This window comes from Hydra vulgaris, chromosome 07 (genome assembly GCF_038396675.1).
Source record: "Hydra vulgaris chromosome 07, alternate assembly HydraT2T_AEP".
Taxonomy (NCBI): Eukaryota; Metazoa; Cnidaria; class Hydrozoa; order Anthoathecata; family Hydridae; genus Hydra; species Hydra vulgaris.
Window position 1 is genome coordinate 2,732,501 of NC_088926.1, and position 19,061 is coordinate 2,751,561.

At 26.2% G+C, this 19,061-nt stretch overlaps 1 protein-coding gene and 1 pseudogene across 2 annotated transcripts in view; one reads left to right on the plus strand and one right to left on the minus strand.

The window, feature by feature from the left end:
* LOC100202519 (deoxynucleotidyltransferase terminal-interacting protein 1) overlaps positions 1 to 18,478 on the minus strand; it is a 69,095-nt gene extending 50,617 nt beyond the window's left edge. The window contains exons 1-2 of one of the 2 annotated variants that reach the window (XM_065800797.1): positions 18,255 to 18,478; positions 5,650 to 5,683 (exon numbers count right to left, since the gene is read on the minus strand). In XM_065800797.1, coding sequence (XP_065656869.1) covers positions 5,650 to 5,683; positions 18,255 to 18,421 — 201 coding nt within the window. In that variant the 5' untranslated portion in view covers positions 18,422 to 18,478. Of the gene's footprint in view, positions 1 to 5,649; positions 5,684 to 18,241 lie in introns of both variants that reach the window. The other variant, XM_065800798.1, reaches the window with a different exon arrangement.
* Positions 10,199 to 12,934, plus strand: LOC136082800 (uncharacterized; annotated as a pseudogene).
* Positions 18,479 to 19,061: the final 583 nt, after the last annotated feature.

Genomic DNA, 19,061 nt, shown 5'->3' on the forward strand with positions numbered 1-19,061 from the left:
AATTATTAAACTACTAGTAGCTTCAATAAAATTAAAATTAGAATATTTATATAAACTTTCGTATTTAAATGGTGTGGTATTTTTCAAAAGAGAAGATGATCAAATGATAATCATGATCATAATGATAATGGTAATGATGATTATGATGATCATGTTGGTCATGATGATGTTTATATATGCATATATATTAAAAATATAACATGAATTTTGAATAAAATAAATATACTTGAGGATGTATAAATGTTTATGCAGCCCCAGTCACAAAAACAATAAAATTAGATAAAATTTGAAGCATGAGGACTATGAGACAAAACACCTTCATTCAACCATAAAATTGTGTTATAATTGAAGTATCCAGCAATTAATATAATATATATGTATATATTATATAACCAATAATCATTACGTTATATGATATTATAATTTAAAGTAAAAAACTACACAATTTTATTTGGTTTTCACTTTATTATTGCATCTTTCAATCATACTGCAATACACTTCAATAGCTAGGATAATAGTTTTTCATAAATTTTTTGGCTATTAAAATAACTTTTTGGTGAAGTTTAAAAACCTTTTCTTGATTTTTTTTTCTGAACAAATTTGTTCTTTTCAATATAGAATTGATTTCATGTAAGTTTACAAACTCCTTAGACTAGGATACTTTTGTGCTCTGTTCGCTCAGAACAAAAAAATAAAGAGGTTAAAGATAGTCTAGAAAATTGATAGACACTTCTTTAAACATCTTGGTCAAATTAAAATAACAATTTTTTGAAAAATAAGATAAACCGTAATATCTTAAAGCAATTCTGCCATCAATTGGCAGCTTATTTTTACATGAACTTCTTGGTTGACTTTCTAAATGCTAATTCTGCTAGTAGTAAAAAAAGCATCAGATAATACAGACCAAAGATTGTCTAGATTTTTTAAAGTATTACATTTTTTATTAGTATTATAATTACACTCTTCAAAAAAATCTTGATTTATTCTACGACTTTTCCAGCCAACAATTAAATTAACTTTGCCAACTTTTTGACTAATGTATTCTTCGAGTACTAAATACGTATGCAATAAAATATTGAACTAAATTTTTTTCTTTTTCTGCTTTTTAAATATGATTAGCAAGGTTATATCCTAAAAGAGGTGAGGATCTGTGAGAGAAACCCTTTCTGATTTGCAGAGATTAAGGTCGCAAGACCAAAGTCTTGGTCTGGAGATGCCTTGAGACTCATACTTAACTGTCTTGGTCTTGGTATTGGTCTTGAAGCTTAAAGTCTTCATCTTAGTCTTGGTCTTGAAAGCCTAGAGTATTGGTCTTGGTCTTGGACCTTGACTGTCTTTTACTTTCTTGATTCTTAGGAAAAATATCAACGCAATGAATGGATTAGTTATTAATAAGAAACCATAGATCGCCACAACTTCCCGCTCTCAATGAGAGTTTGTTGCGTTGGTTTAACAAGGTTCTAACTGAAATTTTTTGTTAGGAAAATTAAAAAAAAAAAATCTTTTAATTCTGTAAGTCTTGACCCCATTCTTGTAAAAACTTTCAAAGTCTTGGTCTTGTTCTTGGGTTGATTTTTTAATGTCTTGGTCTTGGTTTTGAAGAATAGCAAGTGACCGGGGCCCCAACCCTGTCCCTGGCCAAAAATGAGCCTTTTTGCAAATCCAGCACCGGCAAAATTATAAGGCTTAGCAGGAGTAGATAGCCGGGGCTAGAAAAAATTTTAAATAATTTATATATTATAATTTTATGCTTACATTTACTATTTATTAAATACTGGCATATATTAATATATTTTTAAACTCTAATTTACTTCCAACAAGATTTCAAGCAACCACTATTATTCATCAATATAGAAATGCCAACATTATTGTAATTTTTTTTTTTTTTGCAGTAAATAATTGAGTTTTGATGTCTAACAAAAATTGTGAATTTTTAGTCCAAAATTTAAATCGATAAGCCACTGTAAGTCTTAGGCTGTTACGAAAGAAAGATCAGATTAAAAATTGGCTGCTTGTTCTAAGCAATTAAAAATAGAGCCACTTTAAATGTAAAATTTTCATGAAGATCGATATTGTAGATTAGAAACAATACAAGAGCAAAGATAGAACAATGTGGTAACCTTAAAATTACTTGAAATAAAGAAGAGTGTAGGCCTTCAAGAATAACTTTAATATTGCAGTTAGAAAGAAAGAAATTAATAATCTCAAAACCAATATATAAAGAAACTAACAACAGAGTGAAGTCTAATTGTAGGAAAGTTGGAGAGGTCAATGTGTTTTCTAGAGTTTTGAAAAATTGGTACCACTTATATAGCACTTTTTGAAAATTTAGCAAAATTGAAGAGAGTTCTGGAGAACACTTTTTTAAGACTATAATAAAAATCTTGTCTGAAGCACAAAACTGTAGCACAAAACTGTAGAAGTGTTTAATTAAGAATTAACTTTAGCATTGGAAGTCATAGTGATTTGGATGTTTAACAATGGGTTAGTCTGTTTAACAATGGGTTAATCTGTTTAACTGGCAGTAAGAGTATGGCCATTAGATTCAAGAGTCAAATTAGAGTAAGATTTCTTTACAAATAACTCTGCTTTATTCTGGGGAGAAGTAAAAAGATCAGACCCATGAATTAGAGATTAAATGTTAGACTTACTTTAGTTAATGACACTGATGAAGACTAACCAAAAGTCCCTAGAACCTAACATCTGAGATAAGATACAAGATTTAGTAAACTAAGAATAACAAAGCTTAACATCAGACAGAACCTTTTTACATTGACTTCTTGTAATAATAAAAGGATGTTTGTTCTTAAGAGAGATGTTTTTGTAAAAAAGATGTAAAAAATGATTAAAGTTTAATAAAGCAACTTGTCAAGGTGGTGAAAAATGTGAAGTAGAATGAGGCTTGACTTAAAATTGAAGAGAAGTAATAAAAGCTGGAATAAAAGTTCAAAACTTTTATTCCAGAAGGAATAAAAGCTTCTGAGATGCACTCTATGCATACATATTATGGATATAAACATACATGTTTGCTATTTATTTAAATGCTGGCATACGATATCCTTACATATTTATATAAACTTTAGTATTTATATGGTGTGGTATTTTCCAAAAGAGAGGATGATCAAATGATGATCATGATCATAATGGTAATGGTAATGATGATTATGATGATCATGTTGGTCATAATGATGTTTATATATGCATATATATAAAAAATATAACATGAATTTTGAATAAAATAAATACACTTGAGGATGTATAAATGTTTATGCAGCCCCAGTCACAAACCCAGCCCCTGCCCCGTCTATATTTTATCAAACCCAGCCCCGGTCAAATATCAACCCTGGTCGTTTACTATTGAAGCAATCAGTCTTGATCTTGGTCTTGAACCCTAATGTCTTGGTCTTAGTCTTAGTCTCGGCCTTTACTGTCTTGACTACATCTCTGCTGATTTGCAACTATAAATTTTGGATAAAAAAACTTCAACTTTACTACAAATAATTTTTATAACTTGTTTTTATTAACTTAAATGATAGCTTCACATAATCTTCTAAAAATATGCACTTTGAAAGCTCATCTCTAATATAAGGAAGGCAGCAAAGATCATTAATAACAATAAGAATGTTTTTTAAATATGTGGCATTTGAATTTATGCTTCGACTTTTTATCATACACTAGTGAAAGTAAATTTGGTTGAAGCATTTCTACTTTTCCAATTTCAACAAGAAAAGAACTGACATTATTGATAAACTTGAGTTTTCAAAAAAAATCTGATTCTAGATCTAATATGAAATAATCCAAGCACTCTTTATCTGTTGAGTTTGCCATTTTTAAGATTTTTGTGCACTTATTGGTAGTCTATTTTTAACATAAATTTGTGCACTTATTGGTAAACTATTTTTAACATAAACTCAAAATTTTAACTTTTATTGCTTAAAAACAGAAAAATGGAATCATGAGAAAACAGCCCAACTGGCCAGAACATTTTTTGTTATCTGTTTAACATTATCATTTAACTTACATTACACAGAAACCAAGGTAAATAAATTGCTTCAACTTTTAGGTCAGTAAGCGGTTTATATTAGAAATTTTCACAAGATGTTGAGAATTCTATACCAATATATAAAAATTTATCAGAGGTAACCGGCTAAGGAAAATAAACTGGCTTTTTTGATACTGAATATTTAACTTATATTACATCACTTACATTACAGAGCAATTATTATTGTGGATTTTTTAAATCTATTATTAAGAGTTAGAGTTACATAAACAATTGCCAAAGTATTAAACTCATGGATTAAAAATAATTAACAAAGGAAATTTTAGAAAACTGGTGGTACGCTTCCTAAGTGATTTTTCATAACATTTATGAAAGTTATCAAATTGATAACAGTTTTTCCGCAAGACCAAGAGCAACTTTACAAAATTATTTTAGTATTACAACTTTATTAATAATTGAGTCATTTAAATAAGAAAAATCTTTGGTTTGTTTAAGTTTTTACATACACTTCTTACGTTTATGCGTATTGCCTTATTCTCATTAGGTTGAATTTTTAAAATGCTGCATAGTATTTAAATCTAAATTTTATTAAATATTTTTAACGTAAAAACTGCTATCACAGTTTAGAGAGAGAGAGGGGGTTCAGGTTTAAGTGATCGTTCGTAAAAGGAGGGAAGGGGTTATATATATATATATTATATATATATATATATATATATATATATATATATATATATATATATATATATATATATATATATATATATATATATATATATATATATATATATATATATATATATATATATATAAATATATATATATATATATATATATATAAATATATATATATATATATGTATATATATATATATATATATATATATATATATATATATATATATATATATATATATATATATATATATATATATATATATATATATATATATATATATAATTAATTAGTAAAAAACACTTATCTAACTTTTATCTTCGACTTGATGTTTCACCATTGTTGGATCATCAGGAAGAGTCTTCCTGATGATCCAGCAATGGTGAAACATCAAGTCGAAGATAAAAGTTAGATAAGTGTTTTTTACTAATTAATTATTGCTCTGTTCTTTAAGAACATTGAGCACTCTATTTGTAAAATACACTAACATAATTTACATATATATATATATATATATATATATATATATATATATATATATATATATATATATATATATATATATATATATATATATATCATATATACATATATATATATATATATATATATATATATATATATATATATATATATATACATATATACTATATATATATATATATATATATATATATATATATATATATATATATATATATATATATATGTATGTATATATAAATATATATATATATGTGTATATATATAAATTAATACCAATTTAAATAAGACTTTCAAGTTAAACTTTCATAAAAGAATTTTGAAGCTAAATAAATATTTAGATTCTCAAGACTTTAATCCATCATAAATAATATATAATCTATCATATTCATCCTAAATCCAGGATCAGGGAAAATTAAACTTAAAAGTCAACAAAAACTCAAGAAAAACTATTAAATATATATAGTAAATATTAGATTTATAAACTAACCAGTTTAACAGGTTCAATTCCAGTTAATGAATCCCTAAAAAGTAAATAAATACATATATATATATATATATATATACATATATATATATATATATATACATATATATATATATATATACATATATATATATATATATATATATATATATATATATATATATATATATATATATATATATGTATATATAAATAAATGTATATATATATAAATATATATATATATATATATATATATATATATATATATATATATATATATATATATATATATATATATATATATATATATATATATATATATATATATATATATATATGTATATTGTATATAAAAATATTTAGGTCCTTAGGAAAGTTCGTAGGACTTCACTATAAAAGAAAAAAATTTTTATAATTTTATTTTATTTAATGTTCATACAGTGTCTCAAAAAATTATCCGACCAAAAAAGTTTTTCCCAATAAAAAATGTTTACGCTCTAAATTATACTAAAAACAATGAATAGCGATACTTATTTTGTCTGTCATTTTAATTCAATTGGGAATAGTATGCTATTAAGCGTTCATTATATTTGATTCATGCTTCAGTTGGTTTATTATTTGACCTAAAAGAAACTTAGTACTGAATAAGCTTGTAAAAAAATTATCCGACCAAGCCATATTTATGTAAGTTTAATTAATTTTATGTGAAATTTGTTGAAATATTTTAGCAAATTTTTATACAATTAATGAAATTGATAACAAAAAACTGTTTTTTTGTAGTAAAAAAAAAGTTTTGTATAAAAAAAAGGTTTAATGTTTTTTTAAGTAAAATGGTTGGAGGTAAACGTCACTGGACTGTTTCTCAGAGAAATTTAGCTGTCGATCTAGTCAATCAGGGTAAAACCTATCGTCAGGTGCAGCAAGAGACTGGAATTCCTCATAATACAGTATCCGACATAATGAAGAAGTATAATTTGATCGGAACAACAGCCACAAAAGAAGGCCAGGGTCGCAAAAAAAAGACTTCTAAGAGTTTTGATAGAAACTTAATTATACAAGTCAAGAAAAATCGCTTCATTTCTGCTCGAAAACTGGCTGAGCAAGCTGAAGAGAATTATGGAATCAAATTATCCCATTAGACAATCAGAAATCGTATACGAGACCAGGGATTTCAAGGACGACTTGTGCGTAATAAACCATATTTGAGTAAGAAACACATGAAAAGAAGATTGGAGTTTGCTAAGAAGTTCAAAAACATGCCGTTAAGTTTCTGGAAAAAGATCCTGTGGAGCGACGAATCGAAATTCAACTTAAAGTCATCTGATGGAGCCCAAAAAGTTTGGAGAAAAGCCGGAGAAGCCTACAAATTAAGCTGCGTGAGAGGAACTGTCAAGTATGGTGGCGGTAACGTGATGGTATGGGGTTCAATGGCTTGGAAGGGTGTTGGAAAACTCCAATTTATTGATACTATAATGGATCAGGTGCAATACAGAAACATACTTAAGCAAAATTTGAAGTCATCTGCTCGAAAACTTCGGCTAGGATCTGATTTTACATTTCAGCAAGATAACGATCCCAAGCATTGTGCCACTAAAACAAAGGAGTGGTTTGCTGAAAATAATGTTGAGGTCTTGGAATGGCCTGCACAATCAACGAACCTTAATCCCATTGAAAATTTGTGGGAAATTGTAGACCGAAAAATTGGAGGTCGGTCATTTTCCAAAAAAGTAAACCTCAAAGTACCAATTGAAGAAGCCTGGGAAAAGATTCAACCAGAAGAAACAAAATCTTTAGTCGAATCAATGCCTAGACGTCTAGAAGCTGTAATCCAAGCAAAGGGAGGCCCAACAAAGTATTAAAATAATTGTTTTGTTATATAATAATTTATTATGGAAAAAATAATGCGTTTGGTTGAATATTTTTTTGACAACAAAAAAAACGACCTAAGTTCATTTATTTAAAGACTGAAAACTTTGTGATTCATATTTTACATTGAAATAAAGAAAATCTATTTAAAAACATGTTCTTTTATTTTTATTAATCTTGAGTTTACCAAAAAAGTCTAAATTTACCAAAATACAGCACTTTTTTTAGGAAAAATATTTAAAAAAGTGTTAGGTCGGATAATTTTTTGAGACACTGTATATGGGTCAAATCATTATATTTCCACCAATGGCCTGTGACTCACCATCTCTGATTTTCCTGGTTTTTACATATTGTTATGTGCATCATGTAGATAGGTTAAATTTGAAATTTCAGACTTCCAAGTACAACGGTTCGGAAATTATAGCCTTACAAACAGGACACAGTGCCCCCCCCTCGATTTACAAATGGTCAAAACAGACTACTTTAGAGCTGTATAACTTTTTCTCACTTTCAACAAGTGTCTCATTTTTTCTAGAACTATTTTCTGGATAGTTCTCTCTTTAAAAAAGTGGTTTTAATTAACTTGTGTTAAATTAGAAAAAAATTATGACCTCCTCAACTTTGGAAAAAATCATAAAATTGCTAAAATATGCCAAAATGAAACTAACTGTGGCATTATTCTGTTCATCCACAAGTCTTTACAGCTTTTCTGATTAGCCACTACTGTTTGCAATACACAGGCAAAATATAGGCAGCTTGTTGCAGCTTAGAACTTAAATATATCTAAAAGCAAAATGTTCACTTGCCTAAAAAGTCCAATTTTCAGCCATTTTGAGATGCTTGTAAATTTTTCTAACACTTTGTTTTGATCTAAGATTAACAGCATTTAAGACCATTAGACCTAACTATCTGAAAATGCAAACATTATAAACTTGTCAAATCCACACCAAAAATGCCAGCATGTTTAAATTACCCTATTTTTCAATCATCAACGGTTGCATGTGTTACTAGAAACCAGTGCCCCTCTAATCCCCCAACTGGCCTATGTAAAGGGTGCAACTAATTATAAGTCATTCCTTAATAAAAGGAAAGATATGGTTGGTTGTCCTCTCCTTGATCTGGTGAAAGCATCAAAAAATGCAATAAAGATCTAATGGCCTTAACTGTATATTCATTAGAAAATGAATTATGTATGTTTCATGCTAGAAAATGAATGTTTATATCTTTGTAAGTTAGTTGCCTTTCTTCCCCCTTTAATTGGTGCCACCCCAAACCCCTACCCCCCTACCCCTCACCTTAGTGAGTGGGGGGAGGGTGTCTCCCTTTTCAACATAACCCAAATGCACAACACCTGTTGTTTTGAAGGTGTTTTGAACATGTTTTTTGGCTGAAACCTGTCACATCTTACTATAGTTCTTGGACTTTCACCTTTACCAACCCAACTAGCGTTAGCCGACTTATGTCCAACTTGTCTCAAATAAAACCACGACTCATCCCCTGTAATAATATCACATTGTGTCCATGGGCCATTACTCTATTGTCCATGCCATAACTCTATTCTTGCAATTTTGATGAGTTAACTTGTGGGGTATCCAACGTGATGTTAATTTTCTTTTTTTAAGTGCATTGTGAATGATTTCATTGATTGTAAAACCATTAATCGATGTCAGGGCTTCAATTATATCTTGTGTTGCATGCGGATTTTTTCAATAATGACTCACACACATTTAATATTCTCAGCTGTATACGTGGTCTGAGGGTGCCCTGAGTGAGGATCATCTTTGAGACTCTCTAACATCTTTAAATAAAGTAGCCCACTTGGCAAATGTACTATATTTTGAAACTTGGTCACCATGAACTAAAACCAATTCATTGGTTATGGCTTATGCTGAAACTCCAAGTAGAGCACGGGTTTTAATATATGCTCAATATTCAAATTTTTCCATTTCTAAATTTTTTCTTTTAAACATATATAATAAAATTTAAATAACTTTTTTAATAAACATTCAAAATATTTCAACAAGTACTTAAAATGTTCATAATTAAACACAGTTTAAAATGATACATAAATATTTAATTATTTCCTGTCTCATTGCATCTTTATAGATGAAGTTCTATGAACTTCTCTAATGACCTAAGTATATATATATGAATATAATATATGAAATGAATAGGGTTGCGGCCCTCGCTAAAAATAAGATTTTTTTTAAACTTGACCCAAAAAAAATAATAAGACTTAGCAGGGGTTGATAGCTGGGGCTAGGAAAAAACCCATAATACTTTATATACAATAAACTTATGCATACATTTACCTAAAAGTGCTTGAGGTTATCAAAAAATTGCCAACTTCATGTCTTTGTTTTATGGTAACACCTTTGTGTCAAATTTTTTCTGCCAACCTCAACAGTTTGAGATCAGCAATTTATTGCCGACCTCATTTTTCCTTATTTCTTGGGTTGATATATTTATAAATATTTATATATATATATATATATATATATATATATATATATATATATATATATATATATATATATATATATATATATATATATATATAAACTAATTCACTTCCAACAAGATTGCAAGCAACCGCTATTAAGTTATAAGTTATTAGAAAACAAAGGATAGAGTTAAAGCGCAAGTAAACAGTTAACTGAAGACTTAAAAAGTTGTAGGTTGTATGAGTTAGAAAGACATGAAGATGGGTGAGAGTTTTGAGGTTTGTTAATGCGCGAGAAAAAAAATTGAATAAATAAAAGATTAAAAAACAGCTGCTTGTTTTAAGTGATCAAAAAATGAAGACTTTTCGTCAAGACAAAAAAATAAAGTTGAGTAGTCAGCAAAGAGAGTCACTTTGTTAGATTGTCAGGAAGATCATTATTGTAGATAAGAAACAATACAGGAGCAAAGATAGAACCTTGCAGTACTCTTAATGTTACTGGAAATGAAGAAGAATGTAGGCCTTTAAAAATAAATTTAAAACTGAGGTTAGAGAGAAATGATTAGATAGTAAAACATTTTTATATAAAGAAACTAATATTAGAAAGAAGACTGTTTGTAGGGTAGTTATAGAGGTCAGAGTGTTTTCTTGAGTTTTTTAATAATTAGTACTTATTAAAGGGCATTCCCAAGTGTCAAGACAAGTTATGTTTATTTTGAAATAAACATTAAAAAATAAGTTTTGAGTTAATCAAAATTACTAAAACAATTTATTTATTGAGATATTAACAAAAAATATTTGTTGTTTTGCCATTAAACTTCCGGATTTAAAATAAAATGACGACAAATATATGAGGCTTGGTTAGAAGACCTACATTTAAAAGAAAGCTTGGAATGCTACATAAAACAAAATCTTTCCAGAAAAGAAAGTTTAGACTTTAAAAAAATTAACTCTCCACAATATGCAGGCGCGCCTGCCAAGAAAGTCTAAATGCCAAAGATGTTTAAGCGCCTTCAACTTTTTAAAATATTTTTTTAAATGTCGAAGGCATTAAAAAATGTTTAATTCATTGATAAAAATGCATAAGTTAAAGATGTTAAAAATGCTGTCAAAATCAAATTACAGGCCCTAGTGCACTCTTATATCGAACTACAAGGCCCTGGTGCACTCTTATATCAAATTATAAGGCCCTGGTGCACTCTGGATATCATGCTATACATCAAAAATTGAGACAGTTTCACGATTTACATGTACTAAGGGCTGTTGTTCATGCAGCTATGTTCCCAGAAGATCAAACAGCACTTGAAAACAGAAAACCTTAGTTTAAAAAGAAGAAAGCCAAGGGAAACTATATATCAGAGGAGCCAAATTGGGTACATTCTCTTGATGGTCACAAAAAAGTAATGGGCTATGAAAACAGTACCTTTCCAATTACAGTATACAGCAGTATAGATACTTGCAGTAGAAAAATAATGTGGATACTTTACATGCTTATTTTCACCAAAATAATAATCTGCATTATTTGCATTATTTATGGCCCTTCAACTTCAAACCAGGTAATATTTTAGCCAAGTTTTATAATAATGCAAATTGAAATATAGTATTAAAATAAAAATATATATTATATACATATATATATATATATATATATATATATATATATATATATATATATATATATATATATATATATATATATATATACATATATATACATACATATATATATATATATATATATATATATATATATATATATATATATATATATGTATGTATATATATGTATATATATATATATATATATATATATATATATATATATATATATATGTATGTATATATATGTATATATATATATATATATATATATATATATATATATATATATATATATATATTAAATTATACAATGTATATATATAATATATATTTTTATTTTAATAGTAGATTTTAATTGAAAAAATTACAAAATTCATTTAAAATATTTAAAAGACCAAGGCCATTACAATCCTACAAGTAATATTTATGGGTTGTTTTTTTTATTGTTTTTTTTTTTTTTTATTAAAAATTAAATAAATTTTATTTGTTATTGTAACTATTACTTTTTTTATACCACTGAGCAGTTTATGAAAATGTGCTAGTTTTGGTAACAAAAAAATACTTTTTACATGGTTGTTATAAATAACAAGTTAAAAAATTAGCAAGGAATTATTTACTTTCAATAATGTTTAAACTATTAGGTTCTTTAATTTTTAAACTTTTAAGTTTTGGTTGGTTAAGTGTTTGTTTGTTTTTTTGATAAGTTTTTGTTTTGTGTTTCTTGAGTTCAAGCTCAGTGAGCAGTCATAAATATTGCAACTTTATGACCACTCACTGTGTATATAATTACATACAAAACTCACTGTATATATAGACTACTTTAATGAAAAATTTAACTTAGAAAGATACTTGCATATACTATGGTTTCACTGTTTCTAAGTTAAGCTGATGTTTTTGCTAAAATCTGGAATTCGCTAAGAACTTGAAAACAGAAAAATACTTTGTTGCCTGATGGTGTACCCAATCATATTTATTCATTTCCTGAAGAATATGGATTAAAAGAGTGTGATATAAATTTACTTAAATATAAAATTAATCTTAATATGATTTTTATAAAACACTTCGGAATGTTGATTGTTTATAAACTTCAAGGGAAACATAATTTCCAATTATACAGTTTTATTATTAAAATGACTAATTTAATTAATTTCACTAGTAAAATTAACAACTAGTTCTAAATTATAACTACTTCTAAATTATAACTAGTTCTAAATTATAAGTTGTTATTTAAAGTAATAAATTACAAGACTAGGATTATCAGAATACTTAAACTTTCAAAGTTTTTTGAACACCCTATAAATGCATTATGTTTAAACTATCATTAAGAATAGGTTCAGTATAATTATAAAAAGTTTTTTGTTTTTAGGAATGGAAATTTCTGCCGGAAAAAATTGAAGAGGCTCAGAAGCATTTGAAATTTTAACAGAAGAATTTGATTTTTTTTGCAATGAGAGAAAAATGTAACACAAACATCGCTCAAGTAGATGAAAGGATTTTATTGAAAAATATAATTTTTTTTTTAAAACTCAATGAAAAAGAAATTGTGTTTATAGCTAAAAATGTCATTTTGTTGATTGTTTATGTATATTTGTTCTTGTGTAACTTTTGAGGGACTTATTACCTGTATAAAGAATATGATGTTGGAGTCCCAAAACTCCTGATTTGAAAGTCACAACTAAACAATTAGATTGGGTTTTCTTTTTTTTTTAAAAAAACATTTCGCACATTAGTTCAACTGAATACTTTTGACAAAATAAAAACTAATTAAATGAAGAATACTGATTTTCAAACTTTATTTATTTTTATTAAAATATTTTGTTTTTATTTACCATGAAATCAGATTTATTTGCATTATTTCTTACTAAAGTATTTTTGGTTTCAAAATTTTATTAGCAGAACTTGTTTTTAAAAAATATATCAGTATAATTTTTAAGTTTACATATCGTACATTTATAGCACTAATATTAGTTTTGTTTTTGAAATACAATAAATACAAATTATTAAAACTATTAAAATTAGACTTTTAAAGCATTTAATTATTGTGTTATTTTTATTTGATTATTATACGTTTTATAAAAGATTATATACAAAAGCATTCTTTTACATAACTAGTAAATCAAAAAAAAATTCTTTTTTCAAATCCATGCTTTATGCAAGCAGAATTCTATTGGGCCTAGAAATTCTTTTTTTGTTATCTTTTGTAGAAGGAAAAATTACTGTTTTTTTTTTTTTTTTAAATTTAAAAATTACTGTTTTTACTAAATTTTTGTTTTTTAACTTAATAACTTAAGACTTATTAACTCAATAACTTAAAACAATAGGTTTTTAACTTAATAACTTAAGACTTATTACTTAATAACTTAAAACAATAGGTTTTGAATCACTGCGCTTTAATGTCTTCGAAACTGCAAATAATTTGCAAATCAATGATTTTTGTGACGTAATACGCAATTCATATCAAATACATAAAATGTATGGGAAAATACAAATTAAATTTTTGTTAACTTAATTAACTTTTTTTGGTCAAATTTTCCCATTTCCTTGTATTGTCATCGAAAATGATTAAGTGTGCAAAATTTGAGCAAAATTGGTTGAGAAAAAAGCTTTCAAAAATTGATTTCAAATTTTGTGGCACACAAACATATATATATATATATATATATATATATATATATATATATATATATATATATATATATATATATATATATATATATATATATATATATATATATATATATATATATATATATATATATATATATATATATATATATATATATATATATATATATATATATATATATATATATATATATATATATATATATATATATATATATATATATATATATATATATATATATATATATATATATATATATATATATATATATATATATATATATATATATATATATATATATATATATATATATATATATATATATATATATATATATATATATATATATATATATATATATATATATATATATATATATATATATATATATATATATATATATATAGAAAGTAACCTTATATAAAGCATGGAAAAATGAATTGCAATAGTGAAAACCCAAACATAAGGTTTATAACTCAAGTTTAAACTATTTGAAAGTACTTTTTTGTATTGACCTTTTTGTATTGACCATTTATTAACCACGAAAGCGTATTAATCAAACCAGTATTTGAAAAAAAGTTTAAAAATCAAAGAGCTGGAACTTAACTTCAAGAAAAAAAAAATGGCGTCAAATGTTATAAAGTTTTACGCAAATATCTTGATAAATAATTTGTTCTGGAAAGTTTAATTAATATGAAACTTATTTTTTAAGGATTATTCATGATATGAACACAACTTGTGTTGGCACTTGGGGATTATTTCAATAGTTTAGTGGGAATTGAAGTGAGTTCTGGAAAACACTTTTGTAAGACTATGATGGAAATGTTGCCTGAACCACAAGTCTTAGAAGGTTTTAATTGAGAATTGACTTATCATTGAAAGCTGGAATGATTTGGATATCTAACAATCAGTCAATCTATTTAACTGGAATGGCAGAAACAGTAAATTAGATTTTAGAAAATAGAGTCAAATTGGAGAAATAGTTTTTTAAGAAACTCTGCCTCTTTCTGGGTAAAGTAATAAGATCAAACCCATAAATTAAAAATGAAATGTTAAACTTACTTAATGATACTGTTGAAGATTTTTCAAAATGTCTCTAGAACATAACATCTGAGATATGATACAAGGTTTAATAAACTGAGAATAACAGAGCTTAGCATCAGACAGGACCTTTTTACATTGACTTCTGGCAATAATAAAAAGACATTTGATACTTGTCACACTTAATGACAATTTAGATAAGATCTTACTTGATAAAACAGTCCAGAAAAAAATTTTCATCTTCAAAAAACTATTCCTAACTTAATAACATCTTCCTCTTCTGATTTTCTCTTTTTGTACCTCTGCAATCATTTTTATCAAATTTTTACAAATTTTGTTTCAAGACAACCCTAATCTGTAGATTAATTTTTTTTAGGCTTTTCTTTGGCCCCTCCAAACTTTTTAGCAGTCAGTTATCTTATATAAATTTTTTCATGTAAATATAAAAAAATTTGATTTACTCACAGATTTTCTGTTATAATAGAAATAAATATTTCTATTTTTATCTAGATAACGTTTTTTTAGCATTTTTATGCATTTTGACAGTAGTTTATACCTTTAAAAAAATTAGTACTTTAAATAGCAAACCAATATTTTGGTCTACAAAATGCAAATGGTACATGTAACAATAAAATAAATATAATAAAAATTGTTGGTATTACATAGTAGAACACTCATGTAACCATTATTTTGAAAGTAGTAACCAAATATCATTAATATTTTGAGGTATAAGTAGTAAAAGAAACAAAAAACAAAAAACAAATTTAAACTAAAACTGCCATATATCCTTAATCAGTTAACTAATCAGTGTATGTGGCACATTTGCATCAATTTTTATTAAATTATAAAAAATGTTTCTTATTCTGCAGTGTTTTTATTGGCACACTATGAAGTCAAAATTAATTTTTTTCCGCTGACAAAATTAAATTTATTTCAAAATTTGAATCACAGAGTACCTTAATAATCTTTCTATATAAGCCGCAATCTTGGGTAAGCTAGGTTTAGCATTGTCAGGATCCATGATGACCATTGTGATTTTTTTTTTATCATGCTCTCTAAGAACTCTCATTATTGTTTTGAACCAAAAACCAAACTGATACTTATTGGTATAAAGCAAAAATAATTAAACTATGTCTCAGCCATTATTATTTTAAAGCAAAGTAAAATTTATACCAGATTCGGACCTCATATGACTGTTTGAATTGTTTGTAATAACTGAAACATATATAAAACATATGTAAAAATATATGAAATACATATATAACATATATGAAACATATATAAGCTTAAAAGCAAAAGATAAAATGCAAAAACTGATAAAAGATATAGTGAGTGATAATATAAAAGATATAGTGACTGGCAAAATTTTCATTAAAAACATTTAGAAGATGTAGATGACAGACAATGATTTCTTTGATACAAAATCATGATAAATTTCTAGAAAAAAAACTTAATAAACAAGATATTTAATAACAAGATTTTTGCTACAAAATATTTATGATGATAATTATCAAAATGATGGAAATTAACATGTTTGTTGAAGTATTAAATAAAAAAGATGCAATTCGCTCTACAGAATATTTTATTGATGATAAAAACAGTTTGTGATCAATAAATTTAAAAGAACTATCTTTCAGCAAAATTTAAATGGGTTTTTTGCCAAGTCCCACACCATCCATGCTATCAGTTAGGTACTACAAAAGATTGACAGCACAGGAAATTTCAAAATAATCATGCTAAAATCAAAAACTTTTATCAAAAGCTATGTATGAATTTAGTATTAAGAAAATCAAAGGTGTTAAATTTATATAAGGATCAGACTTACAATTGCAACATCAATAACAACAAGGAAGGTACAATAGTGTAACCAACTTTTTTTTTAATTCAGCTATTAAGGTACTCCAAAAAGACATAACATTCTTATCACAGAGAATCACAGAAGAACACTTTACTAGAAATGTTACTTATCTGGACAGATCCAGAAAAGAACCTCAAATGTTTTGGTCCTGAGCTAGAACTCTTACCACTGCATCGCGGTTGATAATTGATATTTTTAGCTTTTATCAGTTTAGCATAGGGATAACAAGGCTGGTGCAAAGAGATATAGTAATTATACTAACTACACAATCTTCCAAAATTTTATAAAAACAAAAAAATTAACTTCAACCTGATGCTATCACTTTAGGTCATTTAGACCTAAAAAGACAGCATTCACTTTAATAGATTCACACATGATAGAGTAGTCTATCATAATAAGTGATCTAGAAGAAGGTGATGCTGAATTTAAGTTCCACCACGCAAAAAGTCCATTTGCCTTTTCACCTGGCATCAAACTGACACCAAGGAGATAACTACTCATTCATTGATTACACAAGAAACATAATCAAGAAATTATCTATTCCACAAGCTCGTGCTAGTTACAGTAGAAACTATGTTTGAAAGCTGAAATGGAAGTACAAGCAAAATGGCAACAATATTGTGAACTGTTTCAGCTAAAGTTATTTTTAGAGAAAATAACTATGGATGCAAACAAAGAAAGTAATCAGAATTTCTAAGCTTTTTTTTTTTTTTTTTTTTGTAGTTGCGAACTTTTGAAAAATACATACTTTTTTGTTCAAGGTAATTATCTGTATTTTCAAACTTGCATAATTTAGACATAATAGAATCGAGCCAACTTTTTAGAACTGAATGTATTTTATGGCCTTAAACTGAGGTTTAAAAGCACTCACATTTGAGGACTTTATATCAAAGTTTTATTTCTCCTAGATTTATTGTCTTCACTATGGCTAGTGAGCCTCACCAGCTCCAAACAATGTAAATAAATATGCAATAAGAAATTAAATTAAAAAAATATTTATATGCTGTGTTTGTTTTAAAAATAATCAAGCAAATGTCAAAAAAAAGAAAGTTCAGAAAGAAAGTGTTCCGTACTACTCAAGCTTATTTTTTTGCAGTCTTTGACCAAAAAGAAATGAATAGATTATTTAATTATGTAAACAATAAGAATGTGAAGTAAAAAAAATATTTTATATAACCTAATAATATAACCTTTTTCTTTTTATTTTACTTGCAAATATTGAAGTTGCAGTTTGTTGATTAAATATTTGATTGGAACTTGAAGTAGGGCTCATCTGACTTTGATTGGGTAAATCTTGTGTAAATGATTGACTAACTTTAACAGGCGAAACATCTTCTGGTATACTACTTGCAGACATTTTAATAAGTATAAATCTTAAGCATCATATAAAAAAAAACCACATGAGATGCTACCTGTAAAAATAATGTATTAATCATCGTTTATAAAATAGATTTAAACAACTTAACACAATTTTTTATTCTATTTTTGCTACTTGCTACTTAAAAAATTATAGGCCAAAGAGTTTTTAAATAACCTATATATACATGTATATATATATATATATATATATATACATATATATATATATATATATATATATATATATATATATATATATATATATATATATATATATATATCACAAAAAAATCTATAAAGCGGTTGCCCCTCCCTCTGCCCAAATGTGAGGGCACTGATGTAGTAAAACTTTAAACTTTAGTATCTTAAATCAAATTTAAATTTATCAACAGATTTTAAATTTCATAAAAAAAAGATTGCAAGTTACAAGTTATGACCATGCAAATTTTTACCCCCCAAAATGGAGTGTAAATGTTTTATGGTCATAACTTTTGTAATCTACAATATTTTCCAGACCTTTGCCATCCCAAATTTTTGCAAGGCCTCATCATTTGGCATAGGTATGAAGTATGAACATACTTAAGTTTGGAGTTTTCACACTGTGAGACAGTGTCCTCTCTCACACATATATATATATA